Source organism: Syngnathus floridae, chromosome 4 (assembly GCF_059516105.1).
Source record: "Syngnathus floridae isolate MCC-2025c chromosome 4, RoL_Sflo_1.0, whole genome shotgun sequence".
Taxonomy (NCBI): domain Eukaryota; kingdom Metazoa; phylum Chordata; class Actinopteri; order Syngnathiformes; family Syngnathidae; genus Syngnathus; species Syngnathus floridae.
The window spans coordinates 19,735,989-19,760,198 of record NC_142416.1 but is presented as its reverse complement, the minus strand read 5'-3'; the positions used below and the strand labels follow the sequence as shown (position 1 = coordinate 19,760,198).

General features: G+C 46.0%; 1 protein-coding gene across 1 annotated transcript; it reads left to right on the top strand.

Moving 5' to 3' along the window:
• The first annotated feature begins 524 nt into the window (after positions 1-524).
• mtnr1aa (melatonin receptor 1A a) lies at positions 525-19,499 on the top strand. The gene is made up of 2 exons (XM_088374554.1): positions 525-1,031; positions 17,347-19,499. The coding sequence occupies exons 1-2, from the start codon at positions 839-841 to the stop codon at positions 18,225-18,227; spliced, it is 1,074 nt and encodes a 357-aa protein (XP_088230680.1). The 5' UTR covers positions 525-838; the 3' UTR covers positions 18,228-19,499.
• The last annotated feature ends 4,711 nt before the right edge of the window (positions 19,500-24,210 follow it).

Sequence of the window (24,210 nt, the reverse complement as noted above, 5' to 3'; positions counted from 1 at the left end):
ATGGGTCTTGAGTCTGTTAAAATATGACCGTGTGTGTGCTGTAATCAGAACCGGAGGACTTCGGTGCTAGGGAAGATTCATACCTTAAATTAACTCTGAGAGATAAGAAGGCCATTAAAATATTCTAAAACAAAAGCCTCAAGTCCAAGACATAAAAGGAGTTACGCTACTTGGGGAATAGTTTTGATATTTTCAAAGTCTGAAATGAGCACAGATTTCCCTTATAATATTTTGATGATGACTTATCACGATTTTCAGACATTAGACATAAATATTTTGGTTTTGTTTTTTACATTAAATGTTTTTTACATGTCGCCTTGTCTGGTGGCATTTTCATGAAAGACGAGGAAAAATCGTGAATGAAGAACGCGCCGTCGTGGGGGGGAGAAAATGTGAATGGCTGAGCTCCATGAATGAAGCCTGCAGTTCTTCTGTTCAGCCTCAGGGTGGGAGTGTTTCCCCCTACCACCCGAAAACTGACAACCCAAAGCACCCCCCCCCCCCCCCCCCCCCCCAACGTGGTGCTTCAGGCGTGTGGAAGTTGTCACACACAACACGCGTGGACTCGGGAGAGGAGAGACACGCCGCGTGAGGCGAGGGGAGGAAACAGAACAAGAGGGGATGGTGCGGGGAGGAAACACAAGTCCACTCGCCGTCACTCAAACCGGGAAAGGGCGAGGAAGGAGGCGGTGGAAGATGAGGACCGGAGCCCCGCCAGGCGACCGAGTCCCGGCGTTGGCAGTGGGAACCCGCCGATAGCGCGCCGAGTCCCCCGCCGGCCGGCCCCTCGGCTCGGTTCGTTCACTTTCGGGACAATCAAGTTCGTCCTCCCTGTACAATGGTCACAAATGGGTCTGAGCTGAACAGCACCGCGCCGGACCCCGACGACGACGCCGCCGCCGTTCTCAACCGCCCGCCGTGGGTCACCACAACTTTGGGCTGCTTCCTCATCTTCACCATCGTGGTGGACATCCTGGGCAACCTGCTGGTCATCTTCTCCGTCTATCGGAACAAGAAGCTCCGGAACGCAGGTGGGTTGCATTCCGGAACACCGCGCGCAATTTTGGAGCAAACTTTGCCACAGTCGTTTTACAAGGTGACATTTTGCTTTATTTTCGGGAATGTAAATACTCTTTACTCGACGAGGTATAATTGGCATAATTGGCATTTTATAATGTTCTCCAAAGAGAAATGCATTTGCCACGCAAGGGGGCGGGGTCAATATCACTTTTTAACATAAGAAATGTCATGTTTTGACAAAAAAATTTCAAGAGAAATGTCAGTTTTCAACGTGATAGGTTTTACGTTTTAATGTGAAAATGTTTGTGTTAAAACGTGGCAAGTTTGACTCCCGGTTCAGGTTACTGGCACAGTCCTTTTTTTGTCTTATAAATCAAAAGTACTTTTTATATGCTTTTCTTCTATAATACTGCAAAAAGAAACAGTAAAAGTAAGAAAGTAACAGAGGTTGTGAGAAAAAACAATGTAGACAAATATTTCAAATGAAAAAACAACATTTCAGGGATGCTGTGAGTAGTTACTTGTGATGATTTATTGCTGGCTGATCTTGTAATAATTCTTTTCCCCAATAACAGAACTATCAAAGCTTGCTAATCAACCATTAGCCCGTGTCAAGCTTCCATTGGTTTTTATTCTTGTTGTATTTATTTCCACCTGTAGTTCACTGGTCAGCTTGCTGTTGAGGCAAGATACGTTGTGTTCCTTTGCCCTTTTTGTGGCAGCCGGCTCGCGTGGACTGGCCACAGCCTACTTTTTGAAGCGGAGCTAATTTCACTGACCCCAAAGCGCGAGAGCGAGCGAGCGAGCGAGCACAGAGAGCCGAGCAAAGAGCAACAACTGAAGCAATTATTGGCAGTCTGAAGCCAAAGGGGGAAGCCGCCTCATCCGGGCATTAATGCTTCCCGTGACGTTTCGGCGGCCTCCGGACAATCGATGCGGCTCTGAGCTCGGGGCATCGATCTAATGATGTTTTCGGCGTACCTCGTCTTATTTTTAGCCCAACTCAAGTGTCCTCTGAGTTAGTTTTGAGTCTAGTGGATTTGGCAACGTCTTGCGTCAGCTTGCAATGACGGCTAGCGACCGATACCGACGTTATGACTGAACTTGGTTTATCAAAACAGTCATCAAAACTGCGTGAATGCAGGTGTGCTCTGGAATGGAGAAGTTCACGCGGCCGGTGGATTCGGTTGACTCGTTCACCGCCAATGACGGAAATAGATGTTCAAGATCCAGTTGAACTGGGCTGCCAGTGACGGAGTTAAGATGGTGGTCATCGGGGCTCACCGTGGGACAATGGCGACGTGCTCTTATTGCGTTAGTACTGCTACTGCAGCCTTGAGTATTAAACCGGCGCATTGAAGTGTGCCGCAAGGGGGAAGATGGAGGCGGTGGGGGTACAAGAGGTACATTGAGAGAACGGCCTCTTTGAAGTAGCACCATTCATTATAGCTAATTATATGCAAGGGGGTCGTAAAGCAGCCTCCGCCAGAGTTCAACGGCGAGCGCAGTTAACTTGCCAATAACCAAATGCCCCAGAATGGAAAAGTTCCGACAATCTCCAGCAAGTGATCGAATCATTGCGTAATTGTGTTTCGCGGCCCTCGCTGTCCCCCCGGGTGGCGGCGTGTCTCCGAGGTGCCGCTTTGCGATCGAAGATGCGGTGGGTGACGTGCGTGCGTGCCTAACTCGCCACCGGCCCGGTTTTGGGGGAATTGTATGCAAATTGGCAGACAGATGGATTGACGTCGTTCTCCGTCGTGCTTTCGTCACCGGGGGCTCTTCTGGAATTCTCCTTTGGCTTCACATTTGTAGAATACTGCTAATACGTGGCTGAGCGGACGCTTATCAAAATAAAAGATAAGAAAACGGCACGCCCTCAGATAGCCTTTTCTGTCACAGTTAGCATCGGAGATAGCATCGACTTGACTGACACCTGCGTTAATGTCATCACTCAACATTCCCCGAAACATGCTCAGGGTTGGTGGGCATCTTTTCTCAATGTTTTTCATAGCGGCCTGTCTGATGACGCTAAAGAATGGCACAAACACTAGCTGTTGTATATCTAGGGTCTTGGCAGCTAGGTTCCAAGTCTGCAAGCTAACCCAAAGTGGACATACTTGCGTTATCTGTCATTTTTTGAAAACAAGATGTTCTGGAGCGAATCCGCAAAAGTGATGCGTCCGTGCGCTCGGCTCGCGCACGGGAAAAGCACAAACCCCGGAGTTTGTTTTTGTTATTCCATTGACTGTTTTGAATGTGACACGCAAGTTCAACCCTCAGCGATTGCGTGACTTGGCGGCGTGTCGGCCGGGATGTTATTTCCGGCTGTTTCCCGTTCATTAAAAGGAAAAAAAAAAAACCTCTGACGTTCTCGTGGCTCTGGGCATAATGAATATTTCACACACGCACAAGAAAAAAAGAAAAAAGAAAAACAGTCATGCAGAATTATGCGGCATTTGCCGAGGTCTCCTATTAAAAATGGAACGTTCCGGCTTTTCTAAATATCCACTGGCTTTGTTTTGGGAAGATCCTCAACGGAAATTGGATCATGAAAGCGTAAATGGATGAGTGAAAGGAAAACAAATCCGCTTGTGTCCAATGTGAGTTTCCTGCTTGAAGAATTTCAAAGACTTTGTGAGCCACTACACATGATTTTTATCACGTCGATCCATTTTGCATGCGTGTGATTTTTGACGGCGGAACGGATTTAGTAGAGTTTTTTTTCTTTCTGAAGGATCTGACTCTTTTACAATACAGCTTTATTTCTATATTCATTCTTATTATATTTTTATATTAATATCGCCATCAAGGAGGTCATACAAACATTTTTTTTTATTTTTATGAAATAACTAAAAAACACCAAGGGAAAAAAAAAATCCAATTTGAACAAACTTAAGATATTTTCTAGTTTTACTCTTTGTTTCATATCTAGCGGAGGTCACCGCTTTACTTTTGTGCCTTTATTACAATTCGGAACTCAGCGCTCCGTGGTAGTTTATCATAAAGTTGTCGTTTTTCCACCAAGTTCACGGCAGTCGCATCAACCTCGTTGTGGACAATATTAATTTGTGTTTGAACAGCCTGGGCGCCATTGTTCAGCTACGCTGCGCAGCGGGCCTGCTGCCAGCCGGTATCAGGGGAGGGGGGCAGGCGGCTAACGCTGTGATGACAAGGACTGTCTCTTTTGTCAGCCCGGCCGAGCCCCCCCCCCCCCCCCCCCCCACACCCTTCTTTCTGCTTCACCTATCCGTTGAAAAAAGACTCAGGGAAGGCCGCTTCCTCTCAGCTTCATCATCATGGAGATGAGATCAACATTGCAAGAATCTCACATTCTGTTAATCTCCTCAAAAGAAGCCATTCATTGAGTCATTGAGTAATAGTCATTTTCCACACAGTTGATTGAGGAAATTTGCTTGAATCGCTGACAGATAAAAAATACACAATCTAGCGATAGCACTATAACTATAGCACACGACTTTTGCTATCATGCTAAATGATCAATTTATACTAATTGCGACGATGTCACCGTCGAACCATTACTGTTTACAACTATAGGCGGGCGGACATTTTGGAAAACCTTCCTCTTGACTGAAGGGTAACATTGTCGCTGTATCGTGAAATTATTCTCAAATATGATAAATATATATTTTGTAACGATTGCGAAACTTGCTATTGGCCTCTGGTACTGTTTTTTTCCAAACGAAGCGCCAAAAGGTCGTTAAAACAAAGTACTGTATTTCAAGTATTTTCCATCAGCAAACTCATCTTCGCGCTAACACTTGTACAAGCAGTCATGTACCCAGTGTATTTTTCCAGCGCCTTATCGTGCCAGGCTAGCCAAATAAACCCAACGGCGCGGCGGCAAATCCTGCAGTATCAGTCGGGAATATGATAGCCACGTCTTGATCTGCCAGCTCTCGGTAGGGAAAACAGAAGGTACGCAGGTGTTATTTAATTAAAAGCGCATATTTGGCTGCTTGCACCCGCTGCTCTCCAGGCCCGCTCGCTGGGTCCCGCCGAATGCCACGATAAGCATCAGAGCGGACGCGGCACGGCGGCGGCTTAAGGCCGACGTCTCAGACGGAAGATGGCCCAGCGGGTAAAAAAAAATTGCGCACTAATTAGGGAGCCCGCAAGAGCCGGCGGGTCATGACTCGACAATTAATTTACAGTTTGCCAGAGAGTGGGAGAACCACGATTAGGAGATTGGGCTTTCTTTCCCCGCTGGGCGTTTAATTCCAAACTGCGAATCTGAGACGATGGTTCCGAGAGTCTTCGGACCCGATAACCTTCCCGTGCGAAGACTCGATCGCTAATTATGTCTGCCCGTGCCCGGCGACACCGTCTCGGGATTAAAATGTTGTCGATATGGCAAAGATCTAATTAGCTATAGCTGATCTCTTTGCTACAGTTCGCCGCACCGCTTGATGCTATCATTTGTTTAGCTAACCTTGTCTACGAACACGTGGCGTGAAAGCCGAGACCAGTTAAAATACTGTAAATGCTCCGATTTTTGGACGATTATAATACTTAATACGAAACAGCGGAACACGAAGAGTTTAGCCCAAAAAAAAAGAAATGAAAACATGAATTTTGGCCAAATGAATACAATTAGGCTTGACCTTGCAGATGAGACAAAAGACAAATAAAAGGTGACTCGTTCCCAATATAAGCCACACATTTTGTTCCTGAGTTGAGTTTAAAACGTTGCGCTATTGTGCTGCCATAAATCACGATTAAGAATGTGTCAAGCACGGGGAAATAAAAAATATTTTGTGCGTGGCAGCTTCACGCTCGAATGGCAAGAGTTCGACTTTGACGTCATTGCTGTCTTGTCGCGGTTTGACAGCGTATATCCAAGCACGTCGGCGTGTTTTTTTTTTTTTTTTTTCCCCCAAATCTATTTTTTTTTGGGGTCGACCAGGCGGGAAACGCCAAGCCAGCAAGCCCTCCTATCAGCTCTCAGACCATTTTATGATTTTCTCATATTTGCAGGATTATCTGCACACACGGCGTGCCGGCGCTAATCCCCTTCCGAAGATATGCTTTGCGTTATTACGCGTGATGCGTCCCTCCTCAGATATCACCAGTGAGAAAACCTCTCTCTAATTTCTCTTTTTGTCTTTTTATGCTTTTACATTCTGCTGAGACTTTCTCTCCTTCTTTTTGAAATGGCTCCGTTGCGTTTCCCTTTTGACCTGGCTGGCTTCATGTTACCTGACATCCTGTCCGTTTGTATCACGCTGACCCGGCACTCCTGCTGAGGTCCAAAGATCTCACGCTTGTTCAAGCCTCATACCTGCGGAGGGGCTCTTGACGCAAGCGCTTTGACTCAAACTCGGTTTATCGCTTGCAGAACCCTAAAAAATCTGCCTTTAGGGGGCGCCTATATGTCTCTTTACGGTGGAACGTCATAATTACGCACACGGTCACGTGACCTTGAATTGACTTGTTCGAATTTTGTGTTTCAAATTCGGTTGCCGTCCAGAAAAAGCCAAACCTACGATCCATGTGGCTCGTTCGTCTAATTGCAAGCTCAAGAAAAAGAAATGGCCAACTTGCATCCTTTTAACTCTTGCCAACAGCAACTGCTGTGATGTTAACGTTATATTTCCTTTTTTTTAATTATTATTATTGGATATGCGAGTATGGATGTTGTGGTCCTGCCGTGACAACAGGCTCTTTATCGAGGGCAACCCCCCCCCTTCCACCCCACAAGCTTGCTTTATCATGCGCGCACGCTCTGGCTCAGATATGCTCTCTTTTATTTTTGATGTAAAAAAAAACACTTAATGAGACCATACATGAAAGCGTGAGCAGGCATTTACTCCCAACACCCTCCTCCCCGTGCGCTTCACCATTCCTGTGCTATTTTTATGTATTTACAATAGTCTACAGTGGAAAGTTGTTTCTGCTTGACGGGAGCTCGGCATGACGCATGCTGCTGCTGCCGCTGCTGCTGCTGCAGCTCAGGGCAGTGAGAACAAGTAAAAAGCCAATGCTCATCCAAGGGGAATTATGCAGAACACATGCGCACGGCGAAGCGCTAACGACTCCATCGCATGCACGCGCACGGCTTCCGCAACTCGCCCGTGGGACGAGGCGGGAAGAGCGCCAGTTTGAATCCCCCTCTCCGCCAAACGGGACAACGCAAAAGCGGAATTATTTTCCCAAGGTGCCCTTGAACGAAGCACTTAGTCGAACGCCGCGACTCGGCGGCGGCCGGCCGCCCGGCCAGCAGTGAAGAAGAAGAAGAGTGCGTGCGTGCGTGCGCCATTCAGCAGCTTCCAGCTGTGAATGCGTCACATTGCATGACCGTTAAAGGCGGGCGCTCATGGAGAAAAAAATGCGCTCGGCCTTGCCTGGCGTAGAATGTTTAACACAACACTTCCACATGGCTACTACTTAGCGTGTCACGGAATGACACCACACAAAAAGTAGGCCCCGGTTGGTGAAGTTCAAAGCACCACGAGCCACTTAATAACGTGCCTAAAATGTACAGCTACTAAATTTGATACAAGTTAAGAAACGTACTTTTGTACATTTGAGTTTTTTTGTGTGTAAATTTGAATGTATATGAAAGCAGGCTGTGAAATTGAAACATTCTCTCATTTGACTCGGTGCGAGCCGCTAGCTATAGCAGGCTAGCAGGCTAACATGCAGCCTGCCACTGATCAAATGAAGGTACCCGATACTTAAATGGTAAGCCCCAGTGGCTTGATGCCCAAAAAATATAAAGAACAGATATATTTTTTTTAAAAATCAGTAATAAATTGTTTTCAGTCCTTGCACGTTTTCATCAGGTCTCTTCAAACATATTCAATGTCCTTCAAAACAAATCACTGAAATCACTTAACAGGGCGTGATTAATGGCAACGGTGTGAAATGACGATTATTCCGGCAGACACATGAATGTCATTCGACGTCGCTGCGGTGAATGGAGCTCCATTCAACCGGGCCGAGCGAGCGTCTCGATCCTCGCTGCGGCTCGCACGCCATTGGAATTTGCCGACACAAAACAAAGGCAGGGGAGAGAGAGTTCATGTTGACTTTACCAAGATGCTCTCATAAGCTGAATCAAGAGCAAAAGGATTAGCAAGAACAGGTTTAGGATTTATGAGTGGTGCTTCCTTATTTGAGGTTTGGTTTTACGAGTGGATATATCAATGTTGGGATTACGATTTTGGGGTTCAGGTGTTGAGCTACCGCTTTTTAAATTCTCTGTAAGTTTACTAGTAATATCACAGTTGAAGTGGAGGAGAATGTGTCGTCCCAAGGAGCTCCGACCTGCGCTTTATTGGACATTTCACAGCGACACGCTGGCACACAAACACAAAAGATTTCCATGAACTTGCATTACGCAATATCCACCAGCTCAGAATGTTCCGGGATTCGTCTTGGAATGAACCAAGTGTTGTCGTTGAGGCACATGAGAGTCTGGAAGCAGCAATAGCGTGTTTGTCCTCCTTTTTTTTTTTTTTTTTTTTTTATTTTTTTTTTTTTTATAAACGGCTTGCAGTTAAATTATATTACTGTTATGGTTGCGTTATTCCAATTAAACAGTCACTGATAAATCGGGGATTAACGAGCTGTAGCCACACGACAGGATTGTGATTTATGATATATGCCGTATTTTATTTTATTTTATTTCATTTCATTTTACTTTATTTTACTTTATTTTACTTTATTTTATTTTACACTTGTATGTACACACCTTCCCGATTTTGTGTCACATTTTAGCAGTGTGGAGGCGCACTAAATATGAGGAAGGAGATTATGACACATTCCTGTTGGAAAAATAATTAAATTGTGGTGACCCATAAACGCTGCGATTATCGTATACGATGCTCACATGTGGCGTGATTTAAAAAAAAAAAAAGGGAGATAGAGAGAGGGTAAATGTAATATAGATATATCGGTGACAGCAGTAGGACAGCGAACATAAAACGCTGTCTGCTGACTCTTCCGGAGCGGCGGTCGAGCAATTAATTTTCAGTTTCAAACCCGAAGCTTTCGGATCAAACGGTGCTGTGCCGCAACTGAAGTCGGGAGTCGATAAGCAAGTTGAGGGAAAAGTCAGCTGGTGGAATTGAAAACTTTTACGTTTTTCTATTATCATGCAGAATTTGAGTGAGCGACTAAAGGTGGCCTCAAATGGTTGCAGGGTCGTGACTAAGAAGCTGAAAAGAAAACATTAAAGCAACAAAAAATGGAGATGTAAACGAGTGATTCTTACAAAATGCTCAACGAACAACGATGGGCAATGTTGCATCGCACATCGATGCACGCGGCTTGATGTTTTTGCGACGACTCGGCGCCGATCGTTTCCGAATCACGACTCGCCGCGCTAACACGGATGATAAGATCTGAACCTGGGAAGGCTAAACCGTGACAACTGCAATTACATTCGGATTAGCCAAGTGATAGGAGCGTGGAATATTTCTGTTCTGTTCGAAAAATATCCCCGATTGAGTCCAGCGGAGTGGAACTTTTCATGAATTCCTCATGCATTGTTGCATTTTTAGTGACTTACCCCGAGGAGGCGGGAGGGGAACGGGGGAGAACATCCCCCCCCCGCCGAGTGTGAACAATGTCTGGCTGTGCCTCAATTTGTTGTGAACGCAAAAATTACCCGACACGTTCTGAAAATGAATTCAATTAGTCTACGAAAGCCCGCTGACGTAACGCTCGCTTGTTCGGCGCATACGTAATTGGATCCTAAATGAGTTTACGCTTCTAAACCTTAAGGGGGGGGGGGGGCGGGGTGAGGCATTTGGGATATGATTACCAAGAATTTCATTTCCTGAAGAGGTAAATGACATGTTGCCAGAGTGCTTACAAGCTCAAAAGGCCGCCACGAAAAGAAAAACAGTCCGTCACGAAGCAACTTGAAATGCCGAAGACTTCAATTAAAGCGCCCGTCGAGCGTAGCGGCGGCGTGCGACTTCTCCGAGCAGCAGTTGGCCGTCGGTGTCGGCGGATATTACATCGTTTTGGGCTAGACGCAGATTGTCTGCCAGCGCCCGAGAGATTGACGTCTGTCTGCCAGCTGTTGCGTTGACACGCGATGCACTTTACCGCCGCGCGTCGGAGCTCGCTTGAGTCACGATGCACGCGATTCAAAAGAAAGATAACTTTTTGGGGGGAAAAAATATTATTAAAAGAATCACGTGCGCACAAGACATTGTCGGCCGCTCCTTCCGCCGAGCGGTTAGCGCCCTAAAATAGGAAATTAGAGAGCGCGTCCAAAGCTGACGCATAATGTCAGATTATGCCCGAGATAAGCGCAGCAATAACACGCGCCTCATCATGTTCGGGGCCTTTACGATCATACTAGACTATGTGCGCCCCGAAGACGCAGGGAAAGACATTGAACTCACCGCTACGCTAACTATAGCGTAAGAAGATTACACGCTGAGCTCTTTGCCAGTCAATTGGGGTCAAAAGCGGCACAGAATAATCATACACGCTGGCCGACTTCCATTTTACACGGGAATCGCTACGCCGACATATAGGCCAGAATTTTTTTGGGCCGAGGTTAATTGACGTGACACTTTTGCTTATAGCCGTACTCAAATGAGAATTAGCGCAACCGTAAATGAAATGTGCGGTTTGGTCGGGTAAAATCTTGGTAAGAAAATATGACGCATATGCTAACCGTTAGCCGTGTGCGAATGGCGTCTCCATCGCATGCTAACCTTAAGCTAGCAAAGGCCTTGTACTTGTTTTCAACATGTATAACTCTCTTATTGTTTTAATTTTGACAGTAACCTTCAGCTGAAAGTAATCAAACTTTACATATTTGGACCCCCGTCGAGGGGGGTGAGAGACAGATGGCAAGAAAAGCGCCCCATTCATGTTTGCTGATAGCGCTCGCAAATATTTCACCTTCAACACACAGCGGCCAAGTTGCCAGCATCTGTCACACCAGGAAAGTGGGGCAAAACAAACAACACGTGCTGGGCATCAGCTGTGCAGCGGTGCGGGGTCCCGCCGTCCCATGAGCCAAACACACAAGCGCTACCATGTTTACCCATCTTGCATTCCCGTAAAGCTGGCACCGTACGGTGGATATTATGACATGTGGTCGATTGTCACTCGCATACTAAGCACTCGATTAAGGTGACCTCGCTTGTTTGCTCTTCTTGTCCCAGTCGGCTTTGAATGTACTTCAGGGAAAGAGCATGCTGGAAAGTGCGGCATGCCAAAGTCCCGGTCGGCCCTGAATTATATGCAGTATGTCTACGGTTGAGACTGATGTCTAAGAATGAAGTTTGTCGCTCATTGCTAAAATTATGAATGGGGGTTTCGTTGTTGTTGTCTAGTAACGCTAATGTTGCTAACGGATGCTAACAGAGACCTGTGGTTACGTTGTCGCGAAATAGCTTCTGTTTCCTTCCACCACTTAAAATGGCAAGATTTCATGTTACGGGGCTCGCTTCTTACAATGCTAATGTTGCTAGCGGTCGCTAACAGACACTTGTGTTCGGCTTTTATACATTCCCACTAAATTGTTTCACGGCTTTCTTGTTCAGACTTGCATTAAATTTGCAACGAGTTCCCTTTCGGCAATCGTACGTTCCAAAAGGGAGTCGTAGCGTCGCTTACGCTGCGCGTTAACCTTCCAACCTTGAAGCCCAACAAGTACGAGTGTGCTCGTTCTGTAATGAGCGCCAGTTAGTCCTCATTAGCGCCTCGCCATCCTGGGACCTGAATGACATAAATGGGATGCTTCCAATCTTCTGACGGGATCAAGCTGCTCGCTAATTGCGAAATGGGAGCCCGAGACAGGCGTTCATTTTGCGCGTGCGTTAGCGGCCTTACTATCTTCAACCCTAAAAACCCTGAAGCCACATCGGAAATGCAAGCTGGATCTTTCTGTTATGACACTTTCAAAGATAGAGCCTGTTATTTGTGGACGGACATCTGTCGCTCAAAAGTGAGCGCCGCCCGCCCGCCCGCCACAACGTGATGCACGCCGTCGTTAGCATGTCTCAGGTTGAATCCCCAAGACGCGACACAATATCAGCAAAGGCATGTGTCCGTCCATACAAGATGCCTTTTATGTAACAGTTGGAGAAGCGCTCCCTGGGGCTTATTTTCTTTTTCTACTCATAAAGCAGCACAAGTTGTCACACGACCAAAAAGCCACAAAGACTTCACTTCATGGCGTTTTTTTTTTTTCTGTTTTCCTCCTTTATCCATTTTGCTTACTATTTCGTCTCCCTTGGGTCAATGGTGAGCCTATTCCAGCTGAACTCAATGTCAGCCAATGGCAGCGCACGTACAGTAAATGCATCTATTGTTATTGTTTCAACTGGAATTTTGTTGGGTTGTCCTTTTAAAAGACAGAACTGCTAGACAATGGTACTGTGCGCTCCTAACTGGGTCAACCCGTTAAGACGCCCCCCCCGCCCCTCTTCCTCCCCCCTCCCCTCCCTTCCCGCCAAGCTCGGCCTTTTCAAGACAGGCCACGCTCCGACCTGGCCGGCCCGTCAAATAGCGAGGCGGTGCGCTAGAAGCGATGAAATGTTCTCCGCCGGGTCAGGTGGCGGGTGAGGACAAGAATGAAAGTCTGTTTTCAGCAGATAATTCTTCTGCATTGTGTGTCGCGACGCTTTCTTCTGCTTTCTCCATCTCACTGCGGGGCCCAAAATCCAATTCATATCCCACTTCATCATGTTTGGCAATTTTGTCTGTGGCGGGGTCTTTTTTTTTTTTTCCTACCACTCTTCATCCCTGTTATTGAATTGAGGAAAAACATGGTGTAAAAAAGTGATTGTTTTGTAAACACAATGTGGGCCTTTTTCTTTTTTGTACCGTTGCTGCTTGAAGGTGATCCTTTAAAAGCGCTTGCGTTACGTCAAATCGACTTTTTGATTGTTTGCGGAGAACGTCAATTGGTGTTGCGACACCCAAGACTGCTTTTAGAGTCGGTCTTGAATGGCCGCACTGGGGTCAAGAGAGTCCGTTCTGTTTTCTCTCCGTTTCTTGGCTCCACAAATCCCCCCCAAAAACAGAGAACATCTGCCAGCAACACAAAAGAGACGGTAACATCTCCCTGCGGGGCTTTATTAAAAAATCCCCACACTGCGTTTTCCATTTCAAAACATCACCGTTGATCTTGGTTTGAACGCTCTGGGTTTCCGTATACATAAGTTATCAGCCCGCGTGCGCGCCAAGCTCCGTGAGAGGAGTCGGCCCAGGTTGACAGGTCGGAGGTGTCCCGGGGTCCCGCCGCCCCGAGGCTTGCCTTCTAACAGGCGGGCGTCTTCCCGTACCGTTTACCTTTCAAACCGAGCTGCTGTCAAAACACACTGCAAGTCGGCTTTGAATGTGCGTGTGTGGCTTCGGCGAAAGAAAATCTCAGCTTTGCATTGGCAGTGAGCAAAGATTGAGGTGTTTTTCTTTGATTCTGACTACTGACGACGTAGCACGTTCTGTCTAGATCCACTGAGTGTGTGTGTGTGTGTGTGTGTGTGTGTGTGTGTGTGTGTTTGCGACGTCTGTGATTGTCACGACCAAATCCCAGTGATTACACGGATAAAAATCCAATTATTTGGTAAGAATTGAAGCTTCTATTCACTAAATGTGAAAAATGTGGATTGAGTTCCAGTAGCACAGTTGAGCTCGTTGGCCTTTTAAATGACCATTAGCCACACTATTGGCTCTCGTTTAATTTTTTAAGCTTAATGTAGCCTAATAAAGCAAACCCTGTCCGACCTTAATCAACTGTAATCCAAATCAATCCTGTTCCTAACCTGACGAGATGAACATTTTTCATACCAGTAGATAAACGTGATGCTGGTAGCGTGATGGTCTGGGGCTGCTTTGCAACTTCACGACCTGGACAACTGAAATTCTAAATAAAATCACACTTTAAAAACGTCATTCCACTGCTGTTTACTTGGGTCAGGGATTTTCTGGCATGGTTTGTGCCACCACAAATAAATTGGGAAATACATTTTTGGGTTGCTAATCCGTTTGAAACTTCAAAACCAGTTTGCTCATGGCAAATTATATGTGTGTGTGTGTGTTTGTGTATGTGTGTGTGTGAGAGAGAGCCACTCAAAAGCAATTCGCACGGCGTACAGTTGGCCCGAGACGTGGAGGATCAGGTGGCGAAACACGAGGACGTGCTGGGAGCTGATTGGACGCCAGCCAAAAAAGAAAAGGAGGCATTGTAGATATCAAGACAGATAGGAACGAGGCTGGCTTGAAGGTGCGAAAGGCGAGATTGGCCAGATTACAATTTGACCACATCCTTTCCCTTGTGGGAAGGATTTCCACGCGCTTGTTTTCATCTTTCTGTATTTACTTTTGTATCAGATCATCGTTTTCCATTGATGGTCTTTGAACCTTGGTGTACGTTGGGCTTGAAATCTCAGCGGAAGCATCCCCGCCAGAGTACCTACCTGTCTGCCACGCTTACGTTCTCCGGCGAGGCGGCCGAGATGACAAAACACCACGGGTGGTGTCACGCTGGATTTCAGCCAGAGCCTCACAGCTGGTGGTCTGACACAGCCTGACAGGTCCAGTCAAGTCGCGCCCATGAAGCCCCCCTGGACAAACTTGTCCCGTGTCATGTTGTCAATCTGATTCCACGCTTTGAGTGTGTCGCCCCCCCCCAAAAAAAAAAAAAAAAAAAGATAATAATGATGGTAACACTTATGTGTTGCGCATATTTCAAATCACTTGTGTAATCAATGAATAGTTTCTTGGCATCGTTTAATGTCAACTTAGCAGCGAAGATTCTCCAATTTGTCTTTGGATTGGATCCAAATTAGACATCTGCAAACATCTGCTTTCACGTTGGAACACAACCATGAACATTTTTGCCGATTTCGTACTCAGCCTCAGGTTATTAGGTCGTTACGGTAATATTTCTGTTTGTTGATAAAAGGATGGAAGTGGATGTAGCACTTCCTCTGGCTTAGTGTTGTCATACTGTTTCGGATCTCAGTGAGCCAAAAGGTCACAGTGAGCGGGACACTGGATGGACCCCCCGGGCCGGGCCGCGGCCTGGTCGGGGTGAAGCATGTGTACTGCAAATATTCTCCAGTCAGTCCAACTCCTCCCCAGCAAGTAAGCCACACGAGCGAAGTCCGCCAGGCATCCTTTTGTCCTCTTTGCTTAAGTAGGACAACGACGACGTGGCGTTCCCCGTCTGAAGGGGAGCACCGGCAAAGGCTTTCTGCTGACTTGTCGCTCTGTCAAACTGTCGCTAACATGGCAGCGGCGGATTGTTTTGCTGACGCTAGCACCCGCGTCGGCGCTTAGCCTCGGACGTACCCCCAACGCGCCATGGGCTTTACTTAACTCGATTGCCTTCCGCCGGAAGACGACATCTGTAAAGAAAAAGAAGTAGTCATGCTAATGCTAAACAGTTTACCATCATTTCAGACTGCAGAACAGTTAGAAAGTTGAATTATTTTGACTGTTTATTATCTAGTTGTCAGTCGACTGCCCAAAAAGATGAAGAAGCTGGAACGAAGATGTCAGTCACATAAATCACAAGGCTCCGCCATATGATTTAAAAAAAAAAAAACAGTCATCCATTCAACCCCCTTCTACCCTGCTGCTTTGCCTCAGTACTTTCCAATCCCAGGGGCCATTTAGGTCAGGCAGCATGTGGCGCATTACGGCTTTTACCTAAATCCGCATCCTTTTCCTGCATCTCCGAGCGGCTACGGTCAGATGTGGCCCTGCACGTTTCTGTGTTTCATTATAACGTGCTTTACGTTCCCGGCGCCCGTTTGTGGCTTCTGGAAATAGATTTGATAAAGGAGGCGAGGAGATGAAACCTGGCTTCATTCATGAAAAGACAATATCCCTCAAATCCAATCGTAACCACACAGGAGTAGGAAGTGTGTTCCTTGCGTTAGAAGAAAAGTTGCTCGCTTGTAGTCGTCGTCTCTGGCTGGAGACAGGCCTTATTTAAACGCATCGGCACTCACATGTGGGAAACCTTTCATATCAACTCGCTTTTATGATCGTTTTTTATTTTTTGAAATTGATTAAATCGCATCCCACGTGCACGAATTAAAAGCGCAAATAACGCCGTCTCAACCAGAAACAAGCAGCCAAAGGTTGAAGTTGGCCGTTTGGAAAGTGAGCGGCGGAAAAACAGCACGACTCCCGGCGGCGAGCGGCCCGCCGGCCTAACGATGTTGTGATGCGGCGCGATCCAGCGGAAGGAGACAGCTCAGCGGCTTTCGAAACAACATCCCCCGCAGAGACGCGCCGAGGTGGCCGTCTCATACGCTTGTCTCAACGCGCCAAACTCAGCCAAGTGTGAACTTTTTTTTTCCCTGGCCGTTCGAACCGAGTCACTGACTCGCCGCGCGCCAGCCGTTAATGAAACAAAAGCGGCTGGGATTAAACATTGACGATGTTTCGGTTTACGCGAGGTTCGTAGCTAATGTCCAATTAAGCTCTTGGCTCGCGTCGGTCTCCTTGGGGGAGGTCGTAATGAGAGCGAGGCCGCAGAGCAGCTGACCAAGGTAAATAAAACGCCGCACGCGGACGAAGTGGATCGCTCTCAGATTCCAGAGTCTTCCAACAATAGCCCGCCGTGTCCTTGGGAAGTGCCAGAACTGGGATTTGGTAGGATTTGGGCGCATGGTTCCCTTTGAGATCACTTTTCAAAGGAAGGCGGACAGTCCTAAATCCACCACCGATTTTCCGGCGTCCTCTTTCCGACAACGCCGGTCACGTCCTTCTGTGACATTGGGAAGTACTTGAACGAGCATGTTTGAAATAGAGAGTTTGGAGTAATAGGGCTGAAGCGGAAAGACAAAGCAGAAGTCCAATCAATAGCGGATGACCAATCAGTCCGCTAAAAGAGCTCGCCGCTCGTATCCTTGCCAAGGTCAAGGCTGCTGCAACAGTCGAGTGTAGCGCTTTGACGCCGGGCCTGCCCAAGAGAAGACCAGTCATGAAGCGGATAGACATCGCAGCTATTAACGTGTCAGCGCAGATTAGCTGCTGGCTTGCTGATAGACGGATGGACAGTCAGTGTAAGTCGCTCGCGGCACCGACGCTGTCGCCGTCAAAGCGCCTGTACTGGAAGCTTCTTCTGCACGTGAGCAAAGCCACGCGTCTTTGTGTGTGTGTGTGTGTGAAGACACAAATTAATGTTAGCATGCGATAATGCGAATGGACAGTCGTGTTGACATCACGAATGTACGAGCGGACGCTGGCCTTGTAGATGTGCGTACACGACTTGTTTTTGTTCACAAAAGCGAATGAAATTGAAACCCCAAAAATTCGACACAATGAAACTTCATTAACAATAAAGTCATTCTATTATTTGTTTGACCGCAGGCAACTTCTTCGTGGTGAGCCTGGCCGTGGCCGACCTGGTGGTGGCCATCTACCCGTACCCGCTGGTGCTGGCCTCCATCTTCCACAACGGCTGGAACCTGGGCTACGCTCACTGCCAGATCAGCGGCTTCCTGATGGGCATCAGCGTCATCGGCTCCATCTTCAACATCACCGGCATCGCCCTCAACCGCTACTGCTACATCTGCCACAGCCTCAAGTACGACAAGCTGTACAGCGACAAGAACTCGCTGTGCTACGTGGCGCTCATCTGGGCTCTGACGGTGGTGGCCATCGTGCCCAACTTGTTTGTGGGCTCGCTGCGCTACGACCCGCGCGTCTACTCCTGCACTTTCGAGCAGTCGGCCAGCTCCGCGTACACCATCGCCGTGGTCTTCTTCCATTTCATCCTGCCCATCATGATCGTCACCTACTGCTACCTACGCATTTGGATCCTGGTGATCCAGGTGCGGCGCCGAGTCAAGCCCGACAACCGGCCCAAGCTGACGCCTCACGACGTGCGTAACTTTGTCACCATGTTCGTGGTCTTTGTGCTCTTTGCCGTCTGCTGGGCGCCCCTCAACCTCATCGGTTTGGCGGTGGCCATCCGGCCCGAGGTGGCGCTGCCCCTGGTGCCCGACTGGCTGTTTGTGGCCAGCTACTTCATGGCCTACTTCAACAGCTGCCTTAACGCCATCGTGTACGGCGTGCTCAACCAGAACTTCCGCCGCGAGTACAAGCGCATTGTGGTGTCGCTGTGCACCGCCAGACTTTTCTTCCAGGACAGCTCCAACGATCAGGCCGGCGTTGGCGGCGACAGGCTCAAGAGCAAGCCCTCGCCGCTTATGACGAACAATAACCGCGTCAAGGTGGACTCTGTCTGAAGAAGAAAAAAAAAAAAAAACTACCAAATATGAAAGAATGGAAAAGCCTCAAGTGACTGCGACACGGTGCTAATTTGACCTCCACAATCAGTACAACAGGGGTGCATATTATTATCTTATTCTTATTATCAGCCACTTTGCTTTAAACTTAGATGACTGCTGCTCTACCAAGTGGGTCAACTCGTAGTCTGGGACCAAGTCAGCTAGTAACTTCTGCTGGTCCGCTTTGGAGCCGGCTTACAGCCGTTGGTCGACGAGAAGCTCCTGGTGCTCCACTAGCAGCTCCTGGGAGTGTCGCAGCTTCTGGTGGTCCACTAGCAACTTCTAATTGGTCATCAGCAACTCCAGCTTCTATCGCTCTGCTAGTAGCGTGTGAGCACCAGCTAGTAGGCTGCTCTAGCAACTTCTACACGCCTGGTTGTCCGCTAAGTAGTCTGCTAGCAATTTCTGGTGTTGTAGCAACTCCTGAGAGTCCCAAGCACTTGCTAGTGGTTGGAGATCAAAGTCTCCTATTAACTTCTAGTGGCCCGCTAGTACCTCTCGGCAACCTGCTAGGAACTCACAAAGGTCCACTAGAGTTCCGCTAACAACTCTTGGTGTTGATGCAGCTCCAGGTTGGCTCACGCTGGTGATCGGCAGTATCTTCGAGTTGTCCGTTAGCCACTTGAAATGTTGAAGCAGCTCTTGGTGGTCCACAAGAAACGTCTAATGGTCCAACAGCAACTCTTGATGTTGTACCAACTCCAGGTGGTCCACCATCAAGTCCAAGTGGTCTACTGGCAGATTCTAGAAGTCTGCTAGCATTTGCTATTGATCTCTAGCGACTTCCGCTTTTGGCGGTAAAACAGGGTTAACGTCTTCTTGTGATCTTCTTATCAGGCACTATTTTTTTTTTTTTTTTTTTTTTGCTTTGTAGCTGTAGTCCGGTCAACAAAAGTCCAATGTTTTGTTTACACTGATGGTATGTATCATCATATTTATTTTCTATGTAGCTATATTAGTAATACAACATATATTAAAAAAAAAAATATATATATATATCAGGTTCCACCCAAGCCACGCCAAGCCAAAACATTGAATAATAAGCTCATTTGTGACACTTAATAAAGTGCTGTTTTATTCTTCTGAATCCCTGCGATACAAACAACCCCCCTTTCATGACGTGGAACATATATTTTAGTAATCAGGCCATCCTGTGATCTCATTATACTGTATGCATGGATATCAGGAATTGTTCATAATATGCAAAATAAAACAAGATACATTTCACAACGCTGTGTTGCTCTTTTTACAGCTTGGCTTCGCTCACTTTCACGCACCACATCACAAAATGTTCATTTTAAAATTTGCAACGTTACAATTTTATGGAGTCATTAAAAAAAACTCCCCAGAACAGACTCAGCAGTAATTTTAGGCTTATTTTTTCATCCTTTTGGCATATTTTGGAACGCCCACATTTATGCTCAAAAACCGTGACAGAAGACGAGGCCATTTCCCTTAATTGTTTCACAAATCTATAATATTGGTCTGGCCTCACTTGGTCTATTATTTTCACGCAATATTAACACATTTAAAGCGGTGACAATAACTCGACAGTAAATTTATAAACTCTTGAACGCCCCACCGGCTGAGAAGCGATAAACCCCGCCCATTTCCGGGTTGCGCGCGACCGAGCCGCGTGGCCTCACTTCACCTCCATCGAAAGTCCGAATGGCTAAAAAGTGAAAACATTTGACTCCATACTACTTTTTGAAAGACGAAATGAAGCAGCAGAAACAGCAAGTGAGTACGTGCGGATTCATTCTCACTTTTGAAATGTGCTAAACGAGAAGGTGCAGCGTTATCCAATTAGGCTAGCAAATTAGCAAGTCCGTTAGCATCTCCGAGTGCTAATCAAGCAATTGCTAGTGAGCCGCTAGCAACTTTCAGAGGCAATTTAGTCCACTAAAGTGAATTTGTGTGTTAGCCTCACTCCAGGCTGATGATGCTGTGTTATGTAACGCAAGCACTGGCCATCAAAGCAAAAAGATGGAGAAAAAAAAAAAATAACAGGGCACAGAACTCCCTTCCCCCATCACTTGCCCTGTAATCCCGGGAAGTGTGTGTGTGTGTGTCTATATATAAATGTGTGTGTACAGTAATCTGTTGTTGCAGTTTTTTTATAGGTCAACATGTTAGCAAATGAAAGAGAAACGCATGGTTTGATTCTGGGTCAGGCCTTTCTGTGTAGAGTTTGGATGTTCTCCCCGTGCCTGCGTGGCTTTCCTCTGGGTTTTTGTGCCACATTCCAAATATCCCACGTTACAAATCTCTCCCATTTTGTCCTCTCGCTTCACTTGACTTTAATCTATCCGGCGTGACGTCATCACTTGACTGCAACAGCAACACACTCAGGATTGTTAGCGGATTAGTTTCATCTCCAACGTCGAGTACCACAACCACTACTACTGCCTGTGTGTGCGCGTACGTTCTCTAGCTCTTGCCGCCAAAGAGTCTGACTCACATTTCAATTTGCGCTCAAGTAGCCCTCCATTGCCCCTTATCCTCTTTTTTTTTTTCTTTTCTTTTTTTGGTCCTCGTGCTCACTTAACAAATTGCGTAACTTTGTGAGCGCTCGCCATGTCAAATGGCGGCGGGGGCGTTGGCCACACAGAAAATGATGACGCCACCCCCTTGGATTAATGACACGAGGCCTTATTAATTTGATGACACTTTTAAGGCTTTGATAATTTCCTTTTATTTCTACATCTCTCAGACAGAGATTGGAGAAATTTTCATTGCACTGGGCTTTGGCAAAAGAAGTAATAAAAAACAAAAGTAAATAAAATGATCCGAGAGCAGCCAATCACATTTTCATTACGTGAGGGGCAGTGCCCTACCACATGCAAGCTACTTTACCCCCCATAGGAAATAACGGGACTAGAAGTAATCAATTGTTAGGTCAAAATGGGGCTGCTGTGAACGTTTTAAGAAGTGTAGAAAGATTTTGAAAATTTACTTATGCTGGCATTCTTTCAACATAATTGTGCTGGAAATTTTATCCATCATTTCCTTGTCGTGCAAATTGTTAACAAACGTGAAACACCGTTAGCCGCAAATTAGCAAACAAGCTTAATTATTTGATATTGGACTGCTCTCCTTAAAGTTTGTCTATGCGCTTTTTTTTTTGGGGCTAAACGAGAGCGCGAGTCGGAAGAGTGACTTTGAAGCAGCTTGAGTATTTGGCAGCCGAGTGATTTCCTGCACACGCTCACAGCGGCGCACCAACCAGCGTCCATATGGACTTCATCAAGTGTGCTGTGCTGGGACATATGTCTCCTCCACACGTCCTCCGCATACATGCACTTGCAATTTTACACACACACACACACACACAAAATAAAATAAAAAGCAAAATGTTTCTGTGGCGCAGGAAATGTATGGAAACAAACGGGGCCGCATGTGCCCGCGTGCCACGCTTGCCAAGTGGCACGCAAGGAAGGATGAAAGTGAAGGCAAAAAGGAAAGGACGACAAAACAGCAGAGCTAAAAATAGACGCCAGCTTGTGATTCGGCAAAGCGGTAAGTGACATTTTTATGATTTCATTCCTTGGGTAGAATTATTACTTTTTTTTTTTAAATAGAATTGATAATGAGGCTATTTTTCCCACTTGCTAATAGTTTTGTACTACTTGCATAACTTTTGTCATTTATATCATCCCATATTTTCTGTGTCTTGTCCAAAATGCTTTTCTCTTTGTGTATTTCACATAATATTTTTTCTTATGTTTATTATGATTTTATCGAGACTTTCAAAATATTATTAATAGGTTGCAATATTCTCTAAAATTTGTGATTTTTTTTGTGTCTTGTCCAAAATGCTTTTCTCTTTGTGTATTTCACATAATATTTTTTCTTATGTTTATTATGATTTTATCGAGACTTTCAAAATATTATTAATAGGTTGCAATATTCTCTAAAATTTGTGATTTGATTTTTTTTTTTTTTTTCCACACCTGATTTAAACAGCAGCTTGAGTTGTTGTCGATTAATCGATTATGTTACGATTACATCTCTAGTTATAATGCTTTTTCTGGAATACTTCTTATTCAACTGCCTTTCTTTATCACAATATGATGACCAGACATAAAGTTAAAAAAGTCCCAAAATGAAGCTCCTTGACAGTTTTAACATTATAAAACAATGACATGTTGACTTAAAGTTAATGTGTGAAAAAGGCCCAAAATGAAGCTCCTTGACAGCCTTTAGCATTCTAAAACGGTGACATGTTGACATATTGCCGAGGTGAGCGCGGTTGATCCCGGAGGGCCGTCGCCCGCTTGACTTGGACGACAACGCAACGTGAAGCTTGCAAACAAAGCTTGTCAGTCAGCGGGCGGCCCTGCTCTGCTCGTTAATCTCATGCATATTTAAGAAGGAGATATTAAAAAACAAAAGCAAAAAAAAAATGGCAGGTCTATTTTTAGCACGCCGCCTGGCACACTGTTGGTGTGTTGCACGTGAGGCTGCACAGTGTCAACACAACAACAAATGTCATGATGATGCGCCGGGATGCCGTTTTCAGTCGTTTTGTGCCCAAAACGGAACATGAAAAATCACTCATGGCAAGGGAGAACCATGCAAGCAAGCTAAGCAAAGAAAAAAAAAATGCAGTTCGGAGATCATTTTGTAGTATAGTTTTTGTCTGATACTTGAGAAGTCTTACTGGCTGGATTTAGTCAACATTTTGTCCTTGACCTACAAGTTTATTTTTATTCAGATTTGGTTGCAAAGATATTTTCTATTTACAAAACATAAGCGATATAATTAGCAGAAATGTTGTACTTTTGCTATATACTGGCTTTTTTTAATCAGATTCTGTATTTACTTGCAGATAGTTTGTACTTTTGCCAAACACATTTTAGCAGAATTTGGTATGAAAAGCAGTTTCGCTTACATTTTGGAGTCTTTCAACTTTTTAGTGGAGTATTTTGCTGTTTTTGTTTTCCCCTCTTTCCTTTGCAATCAGTCTGCTCTGGGAAATCAAGCAAGTGGCGATTCTGTGATTGGTCTACTGTTTGTGTGTGTGTGTGTATGTGTGGAAGAGAGGATAAGCTCGGCCTGTCAATCATCTCGCCATCGACAGCCTGCGGAAACGTAAGCCTAGAGCACCCCGCGATAAGATGTACAGAAAAATATCCAGTGGAGATGAGGCAAATGTGCTCGCCGGCGGCTGCCGGGATTCCGACAAAATATTCATGCAGAGAAGACATGAGGGCGATTGTGAGAGAAGCGCGGCAAAGCCTACAAATCTATCAGTCACTCGCTCAGTGGAGACGCAAGAGCTATCAGGAGACATTAGCCGGGCCGCTTTCGATGTCTCCGTCCTCGGAGAGCCAGCGCAACACTGATGTCTGTCTGTCTGTCTGTCAGCGGGACATCTCAAGAGCATGCAAAAGACACGCACGCATACACACAAGGGCACACGTGGCACGAATTCATCCAGATTTCATGCCGCAATCCAAGTCATTGGACTGCTCCTTCCGCTTGGCCATCAGGTGGCGGTAGAGTGCAATACACTCAAGGAGACACAAAGAAGAGCAAACGTAAATGACTCAGTCAAATTGTATTTGCACTTTTGACAACAGCGCTTATTACTTGAGTGTGCGTATGACTTTTGTTAAAAAAAAAAAATGCCGTGTATGAGTGGCACACATGAAGAGAAAATGCAAATGACAAGCAAAGATCTGAAAATGTTGGTTGGCACGGCCCATGCGCTGCGCTGGCACGGAGAAAGCGGCAAGCGCTCGCTCGTTATTGCCTCTGCCAAGGAGATTTTTCATTTCAGCGTGGGTTTGTTGTTTTGTTCTTCTTCCAGAGTGAAATCTGTCTCCTGTTTTCATATCGTAACCTGCATCGTTTTTCCTTTTGGGGTTCTTCATTATGTTTCATAAAAAAAAATGTTCCAAGCAGAATCAAAAATCAAAACACAGACAATACAAAA